The sequence below is a fragment of the Oncorhynchus mykiss genome, chromosome 7 (genome assembly GCF_057628025.1).
Source record: "Oncorhynchus mykiss isolate SJ-2025 chromosome 7, ASM5762802v1, whole genome shotgun sequence".
Lineage (NCBI taxonomy): Eukaryota > Metazoa > Chordata > Actinopteri > Salmoniformes > Salmonidae > Oncorhynchus > Oncorhynchus mykiss.
The window spans coordinates 62526484-62548722 of record NC_143028.1 but is presented as its reverse complement, the minus strand read 5'-3'; the positions used below and the strand labels follow the sequence as shown (position 1 = coordinate 62548722).

The 22239-nt window shown below is 44.8% G+C and overlaps 2 protein-coding genes across 6 annotated transcripts in view; one reads left to right on the top strand and one right to left on the bottom strand.

Moving 5' to 3' along the window:
• Positions 1 to 7021, bottom strand: part of LOC110528342 (calcium/calmodulin-dependent protein kinase type 1-like) — a 38237-nt gene extending 31216 nt beyond the window's left edge. Inside the window, exon 1 of the mRNA XM_036983921.2 lies at positions 6901 to 7021. The gene's annotated coding sequence lies outside the window, so the exon portion shown is untranslated. The remainder of the gene's footprint in view (positions 1 to 6900) is intronic.
• Positions 7022 to 7545: 524 nt separating this feature from the next.
• Positions 7546 to 22230, top strand: LOC110528340 (protein polybromo-1). 5 transcript variants are annotated; one of them, XM_036983915.2, is made up of 31 exons: positions 7546 to 7685; positions 8237 to 8415; positions 8644 to 8741; positions 8966 to 9113; positions 9289 to 9438; positions 9725 to 9910; positions 10109 to 10207; positions 10415 to 10592; positions 10731 to 10947; positions 11204 to 11345; positions 11580 to 11677; positions 12107 to 12248; positions 12561 to 12698; positions 12901 to 13012; positions 13195 to 13402; positions 13715 to 14015; positions 14301 to 14437; positions 14665 to 14876; positions 14986 to 15168; positions 15259 to 15416; positions 16204 to 16446; positions 16842 to 16987; positions 17284 to 17441; positions 17617 to 17800; positions 18423 to 18630; positions 19016 to 19214; positions 19501 to 19614; positions 20138 to 20299; positions 20999 to 21063; positions 21232 to 21430; positions 21673 to 22230. In XM_036983915.2, the coding sequence occupies exons 2-31, from the start codon at positions 8278 to 8280 to the stop codon at positions 21834 to 21836; spliced, it is 4887 nt and encodes a 1628-aa protein (XP_036839810.1). In that variant the 5' UTR covers positions 7546 to 7685; positions 8237 to 8277; the 3' UTR covers positions 21837 to 22230. The 5 variants fall into 5 exon arrangements, with proteins under 5 accessions (XP_036839810.1, XP_090097795.1, XP_090097794.1 ...); XM_090241667.1 differs by having other exon boundaries at positions 7569 to 7685; positions 8266 to 8415; XM_090241669.1 differs by lacking the exon at positions 20138 to 20299 and having other exon boundaries at positions 19501 to 19572.
• Positions 22231 to 22239: the final 9 nt, after the last annotated feature.

Here is a 22239-nt window from a genome sequence, read left to right as displayed (position 1 = left end):
GCGTAGCAATTTGACACATACAACACAGAGTTACACATGGAATAAACAAAAACAGTCAATAATACAGTAGAACAAAAGAAACAAAAAGTCTATATGTAGTGAATGCAAATGAGGTAAGATAAGGGAGTTAAGGCAATAAATAGGCCATGGTGGTGAAGTAATTACAATATAGCAATTAAACACTGGAATGGGAGATGTGCAGAAGATGAATGTGCAAGTAGAGATACTGGGGTGCAAAGGAGCAAGATAAATACATAAATACTGTATGGGGATGAGGCAGGTAGATAGATGGGCTATGTACAGGTGCAGTGATCTGCTCTGACAGCTGGTGCTTAAAGCTAGTGAGGGTTCAGAGATTTTTGCAGTTCGTTCCAGTCATTGGCAGCAGAGAAATGGAAGGAAAGACAACCAAAGGAGGAATTGGCTTTGGGGGTGACCAGTGAGATATACTGTACCTGCTGGAGCGCGTGCTACGAGTGGGTGCTGCTATGGTGACCAGTGAGATGAGATAAGGTGGGGCTTTACCTAGCAGAGACTTGTAGATGACCTGTAGCCAGTGGGTTTGGCGGCGTGTATGAAGCGAGGGCCAACCAACGAGAGCGTACAGGTCGCAATGGTGGGTAGTGTATGGGGCTTTGGTGACAAAACAGATGGCACTGTGATAGACGGCATCCAGTTTGTTGAGTAGAGTGTTGGAGGCTATTTTATAGATGACATCACCGAAGTCGAGGATCGGTAGGATGGTCAGTTTTACGAGGGTATGTTTGGCAGCATGAGTGAAGGATGCTTTGTATATAGGAAGCCAATTCTAGATTTAATTTTGGATTGGAGATGCTTAATGTGAGTCTGGAAGGAGAGTTTACAGTCTAACCAGACACCTAGGTATTTGTAGTTGTCCACGTATTCTAAGTCAGAGCCGTCTAGAGTATTGATGCTGGACAGGCGAGCAGGTGCAGGCCCCACATATACAAGAACAGGCCCCACATATTTATGAACGACTTTGCCTGATGTCCATTGTGGTGGGCTATCTCATTAATTGATGTGACGTATTTAGGTGAGTGGACACCTGGGGCGATCATGTGTGAGTTTCCCTTCGTGCCCACTCCCATACCCTATAATTCTGTACCTTTGGGTGAATAATTTGTATAGAGGTAGACGAGAGGGTCCGCGTCCCTGATTGGCATATGAGTGGAAATCCTGATTAAAAGCACCTGCTGCTTACAAATGCTGTTGTGAATTTAAAAATAATTGTACCTACACACTGAAGATCGCCGTAAAGCCGAAACGTGTACAATATCCCAGATCCAGTAAAAAATGTGACATATTTTTGAGTGTGAACTCATTACACCTCTGTTTGTCTGAATTTGCGGGTTTATGCAGCAATACGCCAACCCATCTGGTTTGCACTTAGTGGGACTATAATTTTTTTTTCAACAGGACATTGACCCGACACACCTCCAGGCTGTGTAAGGGCTATTTGACCGAGAAGGAGAGTGATGGAGTGCTGCATCAGATGACCTGGCCTCCACACCCACCCGACCTCAACACAGAAGAAATGGTTTGGGATGAGTTGGACCACAGAGTGAAGGAAAAGCAGCAAACAAGTTCTCAGCATATGTGGGAACTCCTTCAAGACTGTTGGAAAAGCATTCCTGGGCATGCTCCTGATGAGGTGGCGGATGATCTCCTCCCAGACCTGGACTAAAGCATCTGCCAACTCCTGGATAGTCTGTGGTGCAACGCGGCGTTGGTGGATGGAGCGAGACATGATGTCCCAGATGTGCTCAATTGGATTCAGGTCTGGGGAACGGGCGGGCCAGTCCATAGCATCAATGCCTTCCTCTTGCAGGAACTGCTGACACACTCCAGCCACATGAGGTCTAGCATTGTCTTGCATTAGGAGGAACCCAGGGCCAACCGCACCAGCATATGGTCTCACAAGGGGTCTGAGGATCTCATCTCGGTACCTAATGGCAGTCAGGCTACCTCTGGCGAGCACATGGAGGGCTGTACGGCCCCCCAAAGAAATGCCACCCCACACCATGACTGACCCACCGCCAAACCGGTCATGCTGGAGGATGTTGCAGGCAGCAGAACGTTCTCCACGGCATCTCCAGACTCTGTCACGTCTGTCACATGCTCAGTGTGAACCTCCTTTCATCTGTGAAGAGCACAGGGCACCAGTGACGAATTTGCCAATCTTGGTGGTATCTGGCAAATGCAAGCACATGTAAGCACAACCCCCACCTGTGGACGTCGGGCCCTCATACCACCCTCATGGAGTCTGTTTCTGACCGTTTGAGCAGACACATGCACATTTGTGGCCTGCTGGAGGTCATTTTGCAGGGCTCTGGCAGTGCTCCTCCTGCTCATCCTTGCACAAAGGCGGAGGTAGCGGTCCTGCTGCTGGGTTGTTGCCCTCCTACACGTCTCCTGATGTACTGGCCTGTCTCCTGGTAGCGCCTCCATGCTCTGGACACTACGCTGACAGACACAGCAAACATTCTTGCCACAGCTCGCATTGATGTGCCATCCTGGATGAGCTGCACTACCTGAGCCACTTGTGTGGGTTGTAGACTCCGTCTCATGCTACCACTAGAGTGAAAGCACCGCCAGCATTCAAAAGTGACCAAAACATCAGCCAGGAAGCATAGGAACTGAGAAGTGGTCTGTGGTCACCACCTGCAGAACCACTCCTTTATTGGGGGTGTCTTGCTAATTGCCTATAATTTCCACCTGTTGTCTATTCCATTTGCACAACAACATGTGAAATGTATTGTCAATCAGTGTTGCTTCCTAAGTGGACAGTTTGATTTCACAGAAATGTGATTGATTTGGAGTTACATTGTGTTGTTTAAGTGTTGCCTTTATTTTTTTGAGCAGTGTATATACACAGTGGGGAGAACAAGTATTTAATACACTGCCGATTTTGCAGGTTTTCCCACCTACAAAGCACGTAGAGGTCTGTAATTGTTTTCATAGGTACACTTCAACTGTGAGAGACGGAATCTAAAACAAAAATCCAGAAAATCACATTGTATGATTTTTAAGTAATTAATTAGCATTTTATCACATGACATAAGTATTTGATCACCTACCAACCAGTAAGAATTCCGGCTCTCACAGACCTGTTAGTTTTTCTTTAAGAAGCCTCCTGCTCTCCACTCATTACCTGTATTAACTGCACCTGTTTGAACTCGTTACATGTATAAAAGACACCTGTCCACACACTCAATCAAACAGACTCCAACCTCTCCACAATGGCCAAGACCAGAGAGGTGTATAAGGACATCAGGGATAAAATTGTAGACCTGCACAAGGCTGGGATGGGTTACAGGACAATAGGCAAGCAGCTTGGTGAGAAGGCAACAACTGTTGGTGCAATTATTAGAAAATGGAAGAAGTTCAAGATGACAGTCAATCACCCTCGGTCTGGGGCTCCATGCAAGATCTCACCTCGTGGGGAATCAATGATCATGAGGAAGGTGAGGGATCAGCCCAGACCTACACGGCAGGACCTGGTCAATGACCTGAAGAGAGCTGGGACCACAGTCTCAAAGAAAACCATTAGTAACACACTACGCCATCATGGATTAAAATCCTGCAGCGCACGCAAGGTCCCCGTGCTCAAGCCAGTGCATGTCCAGGCCCATCTGAAGTTTGCCAATGACCATCTGGATGATCCAGAGGAGGATTGGGAGAAGGTCATGTGGTCTGAAGAGACAAAAATAGAGCATTTTTGGTCTAAACTCCACTTGCTGTGTTTGGAGGAAGAAGAAGGATGAGTACAACCCCAAGAGCACCATCCCAACCGTGAAGCATGGAGGTGGAAACATCATTCTTTGGGGATGCTTTTCTGCAAAGGGGACAGGACGACTGCACCGTATTGAGGGGAGGGTGGATGGGGCCATGTATTGCGAGATCTTGGCCCACAACCTCCTTCCCTCAGTAAGAGCATTGAAGATGGGTCGTGGCTGGGTCTTCCAGCATGACAACGACCTGAAACACACAGCCAGGGCAACTAAGGAGTGGCTCCGTAAGAAGCATCTCAAGGTCCTGGAGTGGCCTAGCCAGTCTCCAGACCTGAACCCAATAGAAAATCTTTGGAGGGAGCTGAAAGTCCGTATTGCCCAGTGATAGCCCCAAAACCTGAAGGATCTGTAGAAGGTCTGTATGGAGGAGTGGGCTAAAATCCCTGCTGCAGTGTGTGCAAACCTGGTCAAGAACTACAGGAAACGTATGATCTCTGTAATTGCAAACAACAGTTTCTGTACCAAATATTAGGTTCTGCTTTTCTGATGTATCAAATACTTATGTCTTGCAATAAAATACAAATGAATGACTTAAAAATCATACAATGTGATTTTCTGGATTTTTGTTTTAGACCTCTACATGCTTTGTAAGTAGGAAAACCTGCAAAATCGGCAGTGTATCAAATACTTGTTCTCCCCACTGTGTGTGTGTGTATATATATATATAGTACCATTCAAAAGTTTGGGGTCACTTGTTTTTGAAAGAAAAGCACTTTTTTTTGTCTATTAAAATAACATCATATTGATCACATACAGTGTAGAAGTTGTAAATGACTCTTATTCCATACAAAATCATGCATTTCCAGCTGTATCTACATAGACGTACAAAGGCCAATTATCAGCAACCATGTTCCAATGGCACGTTGTTTTAGCTAATCTAGGTTCTAAATTTTAAAAGGCTAATTGATCATTAGAAAACACTTTTGCAATTATGTTAGCACAGCTGAAAACTGTTGTCCTAATTAAAGAAGCAATAAAACTGGCCTTCTTTAAACTAGTTGAGTATCTGGAGCATCAGCGTTTGCGGGTTCGATTACAGGCTCTAAATGGCAAGAAACAAAGAGCTTTCTTCTGAAACTCGTCAGTATATTCTAGTTCTGAGAAATGAAGGCTATTCCATGCGTGAAATTGCCAAGAAACTGAAGATGTGGTTCAAAGCTGTGTACTACTCCCTTCACAGAACAGAGCAAACTGGCCCTAACCAGAATAGAAAGAGGCGTGGGAGGCCCCGGTGCACAACTGAGCAAGAGGACATGTACATTAGAGTGTCTAGTTTGAGAAACAGACGCCTCACAAGTCCTCAGCTGGCAGCTTCATTAATTAAGCAAAACACCAGTCTCAACATCAACAGTGAAGAGGCGACTCCGGGATGCTGACCTTCTAGGCAGAGTTCCTCTGTCCAGTCAGTGTCTGTTATTTTCCCCATCTTAGTCTTCTACTTTTACTGGCCAGTCTGAGATATGGCTTTTCTTTGCAACTCTGCCTAGAAGGCCAGCATCCCGAAGTTGCAACTTTAGGGTTGGCACTATGCATTACGGCAGGTAGCGTTCTCGTGGCATCAGCCAAACCCAGATTCGTCCATCATACTACCAGATGGTGAAGTGTGATTCATCACTCCAGAGAACGCGTTTTCACTGCTCCAGAGTCCAGTGGCGGCGAGCTTTACACCACTCTAGCCGATGCTTGGCATCACGCATGGTAATCTTAGGCTTGTGTGTGGATGCTTGGCCCATGGAAACCCATTTCAAGAAGCTCCCGACAAACAGTCATTGTGCTGACGTTGCTTCCAGAAGCAGTTAGGAACTCTGTAGTGAGTGTTGCAATCGAGGACAGACGGTTTTCATGCGCTACGCGCTTCAGCAGTGAGTGGTCCCGTTCTGTGAGCTTGTGTGGCCTACCACTTCACGGCTTAGCCGTGGTTGCTCCTAGATATTTACAGTTCACAATAACAGCACTTACAGTTGACCGGGGCAGCTCTAGCAGGGTAGAACCTTGACAAACTGACTTTTTGGAAAGATGGCATCCTATGACCGTGCCACAGCGACTGAGCTCTTCAGTAAGGCCATTCTGCTGCCAATGTTTCTCTATGGAGATTGTATGGATGTGTGCTTGATTTTATACACCTATCAGCAATTGATGTGGCTGAAATAGCCAAATTCACTCATTTGAATGTGTCCACATACTTTTGTATTTTGAGTGTACTTGTTTACAACTACAGAGAAAGGGAGATTTAGCTGAACCCTGACATTTGTTGACAACCTCTCCAACAAGTGTATTTAAAACCAACCTGTCAAGAACTGATCATGACAATTAGTACCCTGTTGGCCAAGTCCCAGTGTATAGCACAGTGCACCCATAGTCACAAGGAAATGTGTGGAAGTCCTGGACATTATTGCTCTATGTATAAATAGTAAGTAGTAAGGACAGCCAGAGTCCGAATAGGCTATAGCAGAATATCACCAATTGCTTGGGAAAGATGCAACAACTTGTTCCATAGCCTCATAGTTCTTCTAGCTTTATTCAAATTCCAACAGGCTATGACAACACTTGAAATATAAGATAGAAAGATTCAGAAAATAAATCGTTATCATATGGAATGGATTGGATTACAATATGTATACTTTTAATTTAGTGAGAAACATTCTGGTCTTTCTTGGCACGATTAGGCCGTCAACGAAAACGGTACTATAGCAGACGGGTTGACCAGTGAAATTATGAATCAGAACTGACAAAAAATGTAATCTACACTATTATCATACAAACATATTTTAATATATCCAAGTACAAGTACAGCGCACATCAATAGGCGATTGTTGAAATGAAAATGAAAGGAGTGTGTGGGTGCGCTGTGCATAGGCCTAAGCATGTTCTCAACGTTCAAAGGTATAGTCTAACAAGCATATAAGAGCATATTGGATATGAATTGTCGGCTACGGTATAAGAAGACAGTTTATGCAAAATCGAAGATGCTCCGGTTGGATAGGATTAGGAAGGCTATAGAATAGTCTACGGCGATAATATACCCGAGGCCAAAAAACTGAAAGGTGGTTACATTTTCTTATGCATCCAAATACAATTAAAATCTTACCTGAATGCACGGAGCTCAAGAATCCCTTCTCCCTCTCAAAGGGCGGTTTCAGGTTTGGCTCTCTGTGCGCATCGCTAGACCAGTTCAGGCTACTCGCCTAACGCCAAGAAGGGTACTCCCTTCAGAGCTCAGGAAATGAAACAGTCCTAAATCATTGAATAAAAAGTAGCCCACTATCTGGACCTACCTTAAATGAACTATATCGCCTGACATGGATTTTATTGCCTAAAGCATTAGACTTCATGATGATGTTATTATAAGCTATTTGGGCTGGCTATTCATGAGGGGGTGCAATTTCATGACATACAATAGATTACAATAGAAATTTCGTCTGAGATTTAATTTGAGAATTTTAAAACAAAATAATGTTGATTCGGAGAATTGTTGACTAATATTGCATGTCAATTCAATCGAATCTGTATTGAGGTTGTTACCATTCCAGACATCTATCTATGTTACCTGCAAGGCACATTCTCAACGCAACCAAATTAACTTAGTCTAGTTCTTCAGGACCTCAGACTGGGTATTTATCTATTACATTAAATCAGATATAAACCATTCAGGTGGTTAGGGTTAGGATAATGTTGTAGGTTTGGAATTGTTCCCAGCTCTAGGAAATTAATCTTTGCTATTTCCCACTTTTTCTAAATCGAACGCAGCTGTATATTGTCACTTCCGGCAATCATGGGGAGGCGCTTGACTAGCTAACGTTTCATATGAATTTACTTTAGCTAGATATACAGTACAACACATTATTTTGCTCAGGGAAATATATAACAGTTGAGGTAAGCCTGCTTTGCACTTTTTCTTAAATTAGTTTAACAAAGTAGCTAACATTACAACTAGCTTGCTAGTTAATTGATCGAATTTCTGTTTGAGCGTGTAGCGAACATTTTAGGCGCTCGCCTTTGTTTGTAGCTGGAATGTTAGCAGCTACAGTAGCTAGTTAGCTACATTAGCTAGCTACGCGCTAACGGTCTGCTACCGCCGTTGCTCTATATTTGTTATGGTTAAGTTAAATGAAGTATCGCTAGATAGCGAAATAAACCAATAGTATACGAAGATCTCCGTGTCCCGCGTTTGAAATACCTAGCTAACAAACTAACGTGAGCATAAACGTATAACTAGCGGCTACGTAGCAAGCTAAGTAGTTAGTTAGCTAACAACTTTAAAGGGAACATGGTCATATTTGCGTTGATATCAGTCTCAACAAACAATTATTTAAGGTTACAGGGCTAGTCAGTGTGTATAATATATTATACAGTAAGTTGCAGAGTTAACGTTACCTAGCCACCAAGCTAACGCGGTGTGTTTTCTTTATTTATTTTTAATAAAGGTGGAAAAAAAAAATATATATTTTTTAAGGTACCATCAGTTATGCAAATGAGTTCGAAAAGAAGAAGGGCCACCTCTCCCTCCAGTAGTGTGAGCGGAGGGGACTTTGACGATGCATCCTCCACTCCTGGAAGCGGACGAAAAAGACGAAGAGCCTTTAATGTTCCTACAGTAGACCCTGTGAGTTGATTTTCTTAGTTCTAGCGCTGATGTATGAAATGATTGAGATCAGACCAAACTAACTATCCCCTTAATTAAAGCTTGTTATTCTTAACATCCTTGTTGTTTGACATTTGGGCAGCTTTGTCATGTTTTATTCGTGTGATTCAGTGAAGTATCCCAAACTTGGATTTGTGTACTGTAACCTGCTTTGACACACATTGTTTGACCATGTTTTGTGTAAAACAGATTGCTGTGTGCCATGAGTTGTACAACACTGTCAGGGACCACAAGGATGACCAGGGGAGGCTGCTTTGTGAGCTGTTCATCAGGGTACCAAAGAGAAGGTAATGTACCATTTTACATTAGAGATGGGTGGGTCATTTCATCAGGGCACACTGTAACAAAACATTCGCAACAGAAAACTTAACCTGTTTATTTTTTTGACATGTCCAAGTAATCCCTCCCCACCCATTTCAACCCACTTTCTAACATTTGATGCCAAATGACCATAGACTTAATGTAGAAGTAACCTGGAGGCTTTTTCTCTATCTGCCTCTCCCTCCTCCAGGAACCTGCCAGACTACTATGAGGTGGTGTCCCAGCCCATAGACATGACCAAGATCCAGCAGAAGCTCAAGTCAGAGGATTACCAAGATGTGGAGCAGCTCACTGCTGATTTCCAGCTTATGTTCAACAATGCCAAGAACTACTATAAGGTGACACACACACTATGTTCAGTGGAAACTCTGAGATGAAAATCTATTGAAGGCTTGATTATGCTGTACGTTGTGCCATTACACTTTGACTATTAACATTGTTACTCTTTGACTAGTAGGAAAAACATCCTTCAAACACTGCAGGTTAGTCATGGTTTTATCTCTGACTTATCAGGCTGAGAGTGAAGAGTACAAGGCAGCCTGCAGGCTGTGGGAACTCTACGTTCACATCAGGAATGAGTTTGTGCAGCCAGGGGATGGTGATGAAGATGATGACGATGGTGAAGACATGCTGGATAATCCTGCTCTCTCCACTGAAGATGAGGTAAAGATCATCTGGACAAATCAGTTTTTACCTCTGTCATGATCTTCGATTTCCTTGCTGCTGTGCATCTATCATAGAATATAAAATACATCTCGATAGCTCATATCTCGTGTCAGGTCAACCACCTAATACTGTTCATTATCACTTTTAATGTGTCTACAACTGCTACTGTCAAGCTAAGTTGAACCATTCTTTATAAGCTCTGTAACACTTGCAACTCAAGTTGCATAGTCAGTGGATGTGCTTGGGATCATAGCTTATTGTTCCTGTATGCTCTGATCTGCAGACTCCACCGAGCTGCCTGAAGGAGGTTTTGGAGCAGCTGTTGGATGCTGTGGTGTCATACACGGACACATCAGGACGGGTCATCAGTGAGCTCTTTCAGAAGCTGCCTTCCAAAATGCACTACCCAGACTACTATGCCGTTATCAAGGAGCCCATTGATCTTAGAGCCATCGCTCAGAGAATACAAGTATCCTATTCACCTCCTGAAGCATTGTGATTTGTGTAGAATTGATTGACATCTAATTGATTTAAGCATATTGATACATGAACAAGTTAATATAGGCCTACTTGACATAATTTCTTGCGTTGTGTAATTATATAAGATATAACTGTGTAACCTAACCATGATTTCTTGTGACTACTACTGATTATTTGTCTTTTTCAGATTGGGTACTACAAAAGTGTCACCGCCATGGCCAAGGATGTTGACCTTCTGGCGAAAAATGCAAAAACATACAATGAACCAGGATCTCAGGTTTTTAAGGTATATTTATCTTATGCTGAATATAATATATATTATGCTGCATTTCTGTATTCTCATATGTTCTGGTGTACAATTGAGCTAAAAGTCTAGTTTCAGTAGAGCTATGTTATACTCTAGATTTTACTGCATGTCTACAACTTTCCAAATGTACTGTAGATGCTATACAAAGCACACTAATCACAATGCTTTCCCTAATTTGATGTTAAGGATGCTAACACCATCAAGAAGGTCTTTATCCAGAGAAAGACTGAGATCGACCATGCTGAGCCCACTAAGACCAGTGTCCGCATCAGGAACCGGAGGTCAGCCCAAGGAGACCGTCTCTCTGCCATCACTCTGGCTCTGCAGTACGGCTCAGAGAGTGACGAGGACGCCCTGCTCTCTGGCGAGTTTGTCTCAACACATACACACACTAACTAGAGTTGAATTGTTTAATCTTTGAGACCAAACCCTCTTCATAGCTTTGTTTCAGTAGGGATAAGTATATGTGACTAATTGTGTGCACTCCTCTATCGTGTTCCAGGCTCTGTGCATTATGACGAGGGTGAGTCTGAGGCGGAGTGCCTGAGCTTCAGTATGGACATGGGTAACCCAGTGTTCCAGCTATATGAGGCTGTGAGGGGGGGCAGGAACAGCCAGGGACAGCTCCTCTCTGAACCCTTCCTCCAGGTGCCCTCCAGGAAAGAATACCCTGACTACTATCAGCAGGTCAAACAGCCCATCGCCCTCCAGCAGATCAGGTAGGAATAGGCTACTACAGTACATCGTCCTATAGGTACTGTACATGGAGAGTTTTTCTCCGTCTAACTAACGTCATTGAATGATGAACTGGAGGAAAAGATCATGTCCCCACTCCCTGTTTTGCTTCTCCCAAATGTGATATTCTTTTGTGATCAGCAAAACTCTTTGGACCTTCTTTTTGCCCAGCTCCTGTTGCTACTTTGGATATACATAAACCCGTCAGTGAATGATGACTGACCTTGTCCTCTGTCCCAGGGAGAAGATGAAGAACGGGGAGTACCAGAGCGTGGAGCAGATGGACTCTGACCTCACTCTGATGTTTGAGAACGCTAAGCGCTACAACGTGCCCAACTCGGCCATCTTCAAACGGGCCCTGCGGCTGCAGCAGATCCTGCTGGTCAGTAGGGTATTGGACCTTATCTGCCTTTTTATACTGTTGATTGTTTAGGAAAGGGCTGAATATAATAAACAGTCATTCAGAGTACACTGGTAGGATTTCTTTCTGTTGAGTTGGGAATGAAACTAGGAATACAAGACATTGAAATGTAAATTCTGGTAGTGTTTCTGTGTATAAAAGACTGAATGGTGGGTACGCTATTGTTGACCGTGATATGTAATGAATGTTTTGCAGATGAAGAAGAGGGAGCTGTTGAGGAGAGGAGATGAAGAGGATCAGGACAGCATTCTGTCCTCTGACACAGGCACTGGCAGTGCGACCAAGAAGAAAAGGTAGGACCCCCCCCCTACTCCTCCCTCCCTCGCTCTCATTCTTTCATTACCACATCTAGATAGATGCAATCGTTGACATCTCACACCAAGTCAACCAGCTATAGCTTTCATTCTCACTATTTTTTGTTGTGTTTATCTACATCTGCTGCCTTCCTGCTTTTAAGTTTACCCTTTGCCAAGGTAATTAGACTCAATTCAAGTTGCCTGCAGGCAGCCCAACTCCGTTCTCTTATATCGAGGTGGAGTTGAGTTTTGATAACTGGTCGTGCGATTGAGTCACCATCAGTTGGTACTTTAAGAGTTTTTTGAATGTATATTTTTATCTGTACCTATTTTTGTCCTGTATAACTGTGGCCCATCCGCGGGGTGCTGAAATTCATACTTTTTATAAAAACATTTTATTGAATATAACCACCTCTTGCCATTTAGCCATAAGAAGAATGTGAAGAAGAACCGTATGAAGGCACTGTATGCTGCAGTGACTGAAGCCAGAGAAGCAGGGACCAACCGGAGGCTCTGTGATCTGTTCATGGTGAAGCCCTCCAAGAAGGATTACGCAGACTACTACAAGGTAGGCATGAAGTCAACACCAGGTTTTCACAATCCACTAGTTTGCTAGGGCTGCTAAGACAAAGATGAAAAGTTTTTTTTCTTTCTCTCTTTCCCCCCTAACAGAATATAGTGAGTACTGGACATCCTATTGCATTGGAGAAAAGCCACACATTTTAAATCAAAGCAGAATCTTGTTTATTTGAAACATAGATCTTGGTCCAGCAATGGAAAATATTACTTTAACATTTACATTTTTGATTCCCTAATGTTGGTATCGATACGGATGCTGTAGATCGGCTAATCTATGAACCTAACTCCTCCCTTCTATCAGGTGATCCTGGAGCCCATGGATCTTAAGACCATGGAGCATAACATCCGCTCAGAGCGCTACGCCACCGAAGAGGCCCTTATGGACGACATGAGGCTGATGTTCCGCAACGCACGCCACTATAACGAGGAGGGATCTCAGGTAGGACCACTGCCAATCACTCACAGGGCCATGTCACAAAGTGTTCCGTAGGCATAAGATAAAGTAAAACGGGGAGTTATTACCTGAACTTGGCCAATAAGAAACAGAATTTTGCTTTGCTATGCTATGCCCTAATGAACACCACCCTGGGCTAAATTTACAACATGGGAGGGAGGATTGAATGACCTGTTTTGCTGTGGAGGTTTATGATGATGCTGACATCCTGGAGAAGATCGTGAAGGACAAGCGGAAGGAGCTAGGAGCTTCTCCTGAGGAGGGCACTGACAACATGGGATCTCCTAAACTCAAACTAAGTATGTTTGACTCTCTTCTATGGGTGTTTAACAGCACTTCTGAAATATGTATAAACATTTTTAAAAACGAGAGTAAAGGCTAAATGTATATTGTTGTCCTGATAACATTTACATGAAAATTCTCACATATTTTTGTACTTTGTCCCTTTCACATGCATGTTTTTCACCATCTCTCTCTGTAGGAAAGAGTGGCGCGTCTCCTAAGAAGTCCAATAAATACCTGACCCCGCTGCAGCAGCGCCTCAATGAGCTGTATGATGCTGTGAGGAACTACACAGACGGCAGGGGGCGACGTATCTCCACCATCTTCTTGCGCCTTCCGTCCCGCGCTGAGCTGCCTGACTACTACTCCACCATCAAGAGGCCCATCGACATGGAGCGCCTGCGCAGGTAAGCTACAGGCTAACCTGTGTGTGGCTAGCTAGAGGTGAGGTTGCTGAGAGGTTAGAGAGCTGGGCCAGGAACTGTAAGTTAGCCCTGTTTGAATCTGGTGCAGAGTGAGCCAGCAACTGAAGGGTTTCTGGTATCGGTATCCTAGATGTACCATCTTCTGGTGTTGTGCCCTTGAGCACGGCACTTGTCCCCTAAAGTGCGCCCTGTGCTCCAACCTCGTGTGTGTGGGGTTGGGAGCCAATAAAGCAAAAAATACTAATCTTTTTAGAAAGAAAATAAATAAAGTCCTATGTTCTTCCTCTTCTCTAGCCACATGGCGGGCGGCCGTTATCAGGACGTGGATGCACTGGTGGAAGACTTTGCCCTGATGTTCAACAACGCCTGTACCTACAACGAGCCAGAGAGCCTGATCTACCGCGACGCTCTGCTTCTCCACCGCGTCCTCCTGGAGACCCGCAGGCTGCAGGAGGGAGTGGAGGAGGGTGGCTCGCCCCCTGCTGTGGGGCCTCTAGTCAGGGAGCTGATCAGGAACCTGTTTATGTCTGTGCTTGGGCACCAAGACGAGGAGGGGAGGTGTTACAGCGACTCACTGGCTGAGATCCCTGCCCAGGTAAGCGATGTGAGATCGTCCGTACCCTACATGGGGGCCGTATTCACAGTTTATCAGGGTAGGAGTGCTGATCTAGGATCAGGTGCCCCCTGTCTGTAATCTTATTCAGTGTGATCTAACAGGCAAAACTAAATCCGCACTCAAATGGCCTCCGGTCAGACTCTTTTAGATTTAAACAAAGATGTGTAGCATTTAGAAATGCTTATGTTTATTGTAATAGCAGTCATTGAGTTTTTAATAAAAAGTTCTGAACGACCATTAAACTAAGTGAACTAACCTCAACAGGACCCGGCCAGCCCAGAGAAGCCTCTGCTCAACTTTGACGTGATCCGGGCCAACGTGGAGCGAGGACGCTACCGCAGGCTGGACGTGTTCCAGGAGCACATGTTTGAGGTGCTGGAGAAGGCCAGGCGCCTGCACAGGTACGTAGTCTGCACATCATTAGAAAGGCCTTTGTCGCTTTGAATTGCTCTCCAACCTTTCTGAGTCTTTGTTTTGTGTTTGAGTTTATGCATCTGATTCTAGATTGCAGCATTGATAGAAAGCTGAAACATGCCACAACTTAAACCAGTAACCAAGTTAAATCTAACTGATCTCTCCGTGAACCCTCAACCTTTGACCCTGCATGCCTTGCCCTGTCCCTTCACAGGACAGACTCTGAGATCTTTGAGGATGCGGTGGAGCTGCAGCAGTTCTTTATAAAGATCAGAGATGAGCTGTGTAAGAACGGTGAGATCCTCCTCTCCCCGGCTCTCAGCTACACCTCTAAACACATGCACAGTGACGTAGAGCAGGAGAAGAGAGAGAAACTACCCAAGGAGATGGAGGAGGACAAACTGAAGAGGGAGGAGGAGAATAAAGGTGTGTGATGGCATGGGGCCGGGTGTGTGTCAGTGCAGGTGGTTGTGACTGAGTCTGAGGCCTATATAATGTGAGGTTGATGTATTATCATATTCTATGTGGCTTCCAGAGGAGGGAGAGAAGGCTGAGGACCCAGCTGGGGGAGGTGCAGGGCCAGAGAGGATGTACAGTCAGGACTGCAGCTTTGAGAACAGCACCTACCACGTGGGAGACTGTGTCTACGTGCAGCTGGGCGAGGCCAACCGCAAGCCTCACATCGTCTGCATCGAGCGCCTGTGGGAGGACGAAGCAGGTAACCAACACGACACACACTTTGAGACGCACACACACACACACTGCTTTACTGTCAGTAATGTGTTATTCTGTTTTTCCATGTGTGTAGGCGAGAAGTGGCTGTATGGCTGTTGGTTCTACAGGCCCGGTGAGACCTTCCATCTGGCAACACGCAAGTTCCTCCAGCAAGAGGTCTTCAAGAGTGACTACTTCAACAAAGTACTAGTCAGCAAGATACTGGGCAAATGCATGGTCATGTTTGTCAAGGTAAGGTCATGTATCTATCTGAATGGTTAGCCTAGTGGTTAGTGTTGGACTAGTAACCGGAAGGTTGCAAGTTCAAACCCCCGAGCTGACAAGGTACAAATCTGTCGTTCTGCCCCTGAACAGGCAGTTAACCCACTGTTCCTAGGCCGTCATTGAAAATAAGAATTTGCTCTTAACTGACTTGCCTGGTTAAATAAAGGTAAAATAAAAAATGCACACACCTGCGACATAGATGTATGTAATTCAATTGAAATGTTATGCTCATCTATTGGATTAGATAACATCATTATTTGAGCTGAATTGTAATGTCATTTGTAATATAAGATGCATTGACTACTAGGGCAGGGAATTGCCAGGGACCTCACGATACAATGTTATCATGATACTTTGGTGCCGATACAATGCGTTTGCGATTTGATACTGTGATTATTTTTTTATTGCGACTCAAGGTTCCAAACATATTGCTCGCCATATACGAGAGAGCCAATGGAAAACCAGTTTTGATCAGTCATTGAAACAAGTGCCTAAAACTCCCTATTTTAATGCAGGTACAGCCAACTAGCACAATATTGTCAAAAAGATACGCTATATCGTCAAAGTTACATATTGGGATATTATATATCGATTTACCCCCCAACCCACATTGCAGTCCTACTGCGCAGAATCACCGATCTACAAATCACCTTGTATTCCGAAGAACTTCTTATTATGTGATGAAGATTAGCCATTGCTTTGCTTTAAATTGATCCCCTCCAACACACTGATCATCCGTGTGCTTCCTCTACAGGATTACTTCAAGCTGCAGCCTGAGGGAGTAAGACCAGAGGACGTGTACGTCTGTGAGTCCCGCTATTCTGCCAGGAACAAGGCCTTTAAAAAGATCAAGCTGTGGGCCGTGCCAGCCGCCGTGAGGTTTGTCCCTCGGGACGTGCCTTTGCCCGTTGTCCGGGTGGCCTCCATGTATGCCAAACGTGATCAGGAGAAACTGCTGGCTGTGGCTGATAACGGCAGCCGCAGCATCGTTGACAAGGTGAGAGGTCTGAGCACGGGGGGTCTCTTTATTTTAGAGTGAATTGCCGTTGTCCTGCTTATAGGACATGTCCATCACAAATAAGACCACCACAATTACTGTACTTGTAAGGCAACACTTCATTGGGCAAATACCTCCAATGTAATATTAAATAACACTAAACATTAGAATGTATTAAATATTGCTGAGCCAAACTAAACTGAGACAAGCTGTACTGGTTAAGCTTCCACCATAGTTGCTGTGCTGTAAAGGACAACGGGAAAGGAAAATATCAGTCGGCACAGTACACTTAGTGTAAAAGGTGTTAGAGGGGTAAAGCTGAATATTGTTGTTGTGGCGCCAACACTGTATCAGTGTTACTGAGTGTGTGTGCTCTCCTACTGTGTGATGTGTAGGAGCGTGAGGATGTGCCAGTGGAGATGACTGGAGGGGAGCCAGGCTGTCCATACTATGACCAGCTTCACTACAACAACATGTGGCTGAAGGTGGGAGACTGTGTCTACATCCAGTCACATGAGCTCATTAAACCACGCATCGGCAGGTATGTCAATCAAACCTAGTATTTCTCTTCATATGTATTGTGTGTGAGGCTCTTTAGTCGAATCCTTACATCCTCTCGCCGCCTCCTCAAAATGTATTGAAGAACAAGGTCCGAGGGGAGGCACCTTGGACCTACTTTTCCCATACAGTTGAGAAGAAGGCAAGGGAGATGGGATGTGAGAAGTCCCAGAAATATATAATTGAGTCAGCTTTGTGTTTTCAATATGGAAATGTGGTTTAGGTCTGTGAATGTGACAATTAGGAAGCTAACAGTTTTAATTGATTGGGCTGTAACAGGATAGAGAAGCTGTGGGTGCGTGACGGAGCAGCGTTCTTCTTCGGGCCCATCTTCATCCACCCAGAGGAGACTGAACACGAGCCCACCAGGATGTTTTACAAGAGAGAGGTGTTTCTCAGCAACCTGGAGGAGACATGTCCCATGACCTGCGTCATCGGTACCTTACCACTTTACAAGGCACTACACTCAACATGCAAATACTCAATCTATACATTATTGCTGTTTACATTATCAAACCTTTGCCAGACTAGTCTCTGAAAACCGTTTCTGACATATAGCACCCCCTGGAGTGGTCCTGTAATTAACCATCACGCTCTCCCTCCCTCCTGCAGGTAAATGTGTGGTGTCGTCCTTTAAGGACTACCTGTCGTGTCGGCCCACTGAGGTGTCTGAGGAGGACGTGTTGCTGTGCGAGAGCCGCTACATCGAGAGTGAGAAGCAAATGAAGAAGTTTAAAGGCCTGAAGCGCTTCTCCCTCCACGCTAAGGTGGTGGACGACGAGATCTACTACTTCAGGTGGGAGCCACTCACATACTGAACATTTTAAAGGGGCAATCAGCAGTTGCTACATGCATTTAGGAAATATGCATGAATCATATGTACCCATTGATTCTTGAAGATTATAACTTATGTGCTTATTTCAAATGTCGTACCCCATCAGAACCCAAAATATAAGCTTTTTTTTTTTTACTCCAATGTTTGTAAACAAACAATGTATAGCCTCAACATGGTTAAACTATAATTTTAATAACATGGATGGTCCGTCCTTGCATCCATAGCTTTGTCTATAAATTTGAGTGATTTATATTTCTCCAGCCGCATCTCAGATTGTTACAGAAACAGTGGTCGGGAGAACGCTTTGTTATAGTTTCAACTGCTGATTGGGCCTTTAACATAGAACAGGTAAAAGCCCTATTCCGTTTATTCCAATTTCCCCCTTAAGTGTGCACTGAACTAATTCACTCCCCCTCGTGGGTTGGACTGGTGTACACCCAGGCTAAGAAAGCTGCTTTGCTCTCTTCAGGGAGAACGAGGGAAGAGAATCGAACTGCAGCCAAAGATTTTATTCGCTTGATGGCATATGTGAGTTTCTTGTCTGGCTGGTATCAACCCTCTTCTCTGATTGGTTCATATCCAGGAAGTTGATAGTGCCCCAGAAGGAGCCGTCTCCTCTGCTGAATAAGAAGATTGAAGAGTTGGAGATGAAGCTGGCAGACATGGATGAGGGGGATGAGGATCTGGATGACCTGGAGGATGAGGACGAGGCTCCAGAGACTCCCTCCATGCCCATCATGCAGACCCCTCTGGCAAGCGATTTGGACATCATGCCTTACACCCCTCCTCAGGTCTTACATCCACGCACCCACACCCTTTGCCCAAATGCTGTACCCTTCTGCCCACACACAACCCACCTCAACAGATTTACCCTTTCAACTCCATGCATACACCCACCTTTGTCCCAACAAGTCTCTTACCTCCAATCAAACACACCCAACCCCACATAACCCCTCCATTCAGCCGCTCATGCATCACACACAGCCCTACCCATGATTTTACACCCGTTACCATCATTCCCCCTAGATCTTAAAGCTCTTCACACACTCCTACAAAACCAATGTGTACATCACTACCTAGGGCCTCTCAATCTCTTTATGGAATTGAGCTTGAATTAATTAAAAACTGTACGTGTTACTGTTGATTGACCCGTCTACCCCCTGTTTCCCTTCACAGTCCACGCCCAAGGTAAAGGGTGTGTCTAAGAAGGATGGAGCCAAGAGGAAGATGAACATGAGCGGCTACATCCTGTTCAGCAGTGAGATGCGTTCAGTCATCAAGACCCGCCACCCTGATTTCTCCTTTGGGGAGCTCAGCCGTCTGGTGGGAACCGAGTGGAGGAACCTGGAGGCTCCCAAGAAAGTAGAGTATGAAGGTAGGAAGGCCAGGGAAGCATGCTAGTACTGAGGTGTCTATACAGAGTCTTTTAGTTACACCAGTAGATTCATGCACTGGTTGAGATCTGCAATCAGTATGTACCAGCCAGGTGACAATGTCATTATTTAAAGGGACATTATTACACTCCATAATCTGTTTTCAGGTCACGAAAGTAGTCCAAATCCCATGCCAAACATCTGACAAACTTTGATTTTGGACTGTAATGTCCCTTCAATGTTAGCGTTATGAATCTATCGAAGCATGCATGTTACTGTTTGTTCCAGAGCGGGCAGCCAGGGTGGTGGAGCAGCAGGAGAGGGAGAGGGCAGCCCAGCAGCAAGCTTCCCCTAGAGCAGGTACCCCAGTAGGGGCCATGATGGGAATGACGCCTGGTCCAGGTAACCCCTAACTCGCAGAGACAGGCAGTGAAACACAAATACACCACTAGCCTCTAAGCACACAGATGTGCATACATTTCTATAGAATAGGGGCTAGGGGTTGATTTGTGATTCAGGGAGACAGCACGATTGCTTGGGACTTAGCTGGACTGCTAAAACGATTCAACCTTTATTCAACTTTTTCTCCTATCTGAAAATTGTCCAGTGCCTTGCAACTGCATCCTCATTATAGGCTGCGGTTGTTTGTTTGTTGCTACTCATTTAAATGTATAGTATTCCATCAGTTTATTTGTTTTGCATCAAATGCATGATCCAATTCAACTGCATGAACAAGAGTATTTGTTTTATTTAACATTTTATTTCATTCCATCAGCATGTAGATATATACAGTAACGCCATGCTTGTTTTGCCTACTAACTGGTTGAATTTTATTTTTCTTATCATAAATGAATGTGTAGTGCATGTCAGTTGCATGTCACTTATGCATGAATATGTTGTCCGTTCCCTGCCTCCTCCTCCTAAGGCATGATGGGAGCTTATGGCCCCCCCTACGGTATGCCCATGCACGGCCCCTATGAGGGCTTTCTGGGTATGGGCCCAATGCCACCTCACCATATGGGCTCGATGCCCCCCCAACACTTCCAGCCAGGTATGCCTGGGTACCACCCTGGCATGCCCCACCCGGGTAAGGACCCCCAACCAGCCACCGTCCACTCCAGGCCAAGGCCACACCTGTCCTGGTCAGTCAGTAGCTCCCAGTCAGTCGTGTCTGTCTCTCCTGCTGGAGGGGCTTACCTGGTCTACAGGCAGGCTATGCTGTGGTGGCCCACTGACCACTCAGGCTGCCAAACATCTCTGTCTGCTGGGAGATAAAATGCACTCAAGAGTTGGTGAGCTGCAGGCAGCAGAACAAAACACATTGAAAGTAAAGAAGGTAGTGTGTAGAGGTGCTTGCTTGACTGCCTGGCAGACAGACAGTTTGGAATGAAGATGCTCTGCATCGTAGCTATATCGTGTGCAACTGACTACCTTTTCAGTCTGTCTGTCCGTCATCCACTACAGGGGTCCACCGTCATTTACTTCTCTACACACATACTTCTCTACACATCTACTCTCATATCTAATTTCTCTCAAACATCAGAATCCATGCTCGCCTCAATTAACACATGAACAAACATGTAATGCCTGTGGAGCAATGACTACAGCTAACCCTTTATCTCACCAGTTTCTGTAAAGATCACACACGTTTATTTTCCAGCATGCATTCTATGCACATCCACCATGTTATATAGCCTACACTATGAATGTATCATGCAACAACTATTACCCTCATACAACAGTGCTTGCCGTCTTGTCACGATTTTGTGGGAACTTGTTGTGATAGGTATGATGGGTCCTGGTATGAATGGCATGCAAGGAAGTCCCGGAGGCCACCACTACATGCAACAGGTAAAAGTCTAACTTACAATGACCAATGAGCTACTGCACTGATACTTTCTATCATCTGGAACTATTTGCATGTTGTGTATGATTCCTGATTGGATTTCCATTAGTTCCATATGTTATATTGTATCCAAATGCAGTGGGAAAGTTATTGTTTTCCTGTATCTCCCTTAGCCTGGGATGCAGGCCCCTCCACCATACCCAGGCATGGGCCAGCTAGGCCAACCCTCCCACCTCCAGCCCACGACCCCCATGTTTGTGGCTCCACCGCCCAAGACCCAAAGGGTGCTCCACTCTGAGGCCTACCTCAAGTACATTGAGGGCCTGAACGCAGAGAACAACACTGTCAGCAAGTGGGACCAATCTCTCAAAGGTATATTTCTACTCACAAATTTGCTGTTCTTCTGTACTGCGTTTGCCTTCTTTCTTTCCATGCACCTGTCCTACAGCACACTGAATGAACTACAACAATTTCCTTCTCACTGTACTACCATGTTTTCTAACATTCTCTTGAATAGCTGTCTTAGGTGTCATTTATTGTTGCATTTTTTTGGACTGTTCAGTTTTTGGGTTTGTGGTATGACTTGTGATGAGTAAAGTGTCACATTTCCATAGCACGTAGGAGAGATGTTCACCTGTCCAAAGAGCAGGAGAGCAGACTCCCTTCCCATTGGTTGAAGAGCAAGGGAGCCCACACGACGATGGCAGACGCACTGTGGCGCCTGCGGGACCTGATGCTTCGAGACTCACTGAACATACGTCAGGCGTACAACTTGTAGAAACCTCTAACAACTGTATGTGTTCCTGGCTGACTACATTGCAGATCTCCAAAATACTTGGATAGGTGTTTAACATATTAGCTAACCACATAATATGGCACACAACCATTGGTTGATTCAATGCAAATGTCTGCAATGTAGTTGACCTGGTACACGACCACTGTCACACGCTCACTGTCCTCATCGTAGAATGGACACAGGAAGAAGAATTAGGTGATAGAGAAGCAATATTTTATAGTGAATCAATCATGGATTTTTATATTTTTTTAGAGCAGAATAAGCTTAGGTTTGTCATTTCTTTATTTTGTATCATGTTTGAAGATTTCTCAATGTAAGTTCATGTTCTTAGCCGCTTATGGTCAGTCACTGACAAAATAAATTTGCTGAGAACATTTATGGTTTC

Bases quoted from the DNA above. Each gene is read 5' to 3' on its own strand.
- LOC110528340 (XM_036983915.2), top strand. From the start codon at position 8,278: ATGCAAATGAGTTCGAAAAGAAGAAGGGCCACCTCTCCCTCCAGTAGT. The intron at 19,615-20,137 runs GTAACCCCTAAC...CCTCCTCCTAAG, and splicing joins GGGAATGACGCCTGGTCCAG to GCATGATGGGAGCTTATGGC. The intron at 20,300-20,998 runs GTAAGGACCCCC...TTGTTGTGATAG, and splicing joins CCCTGGCATGCCCCACCCGG to GTATGATGGGTCCTGGTATG.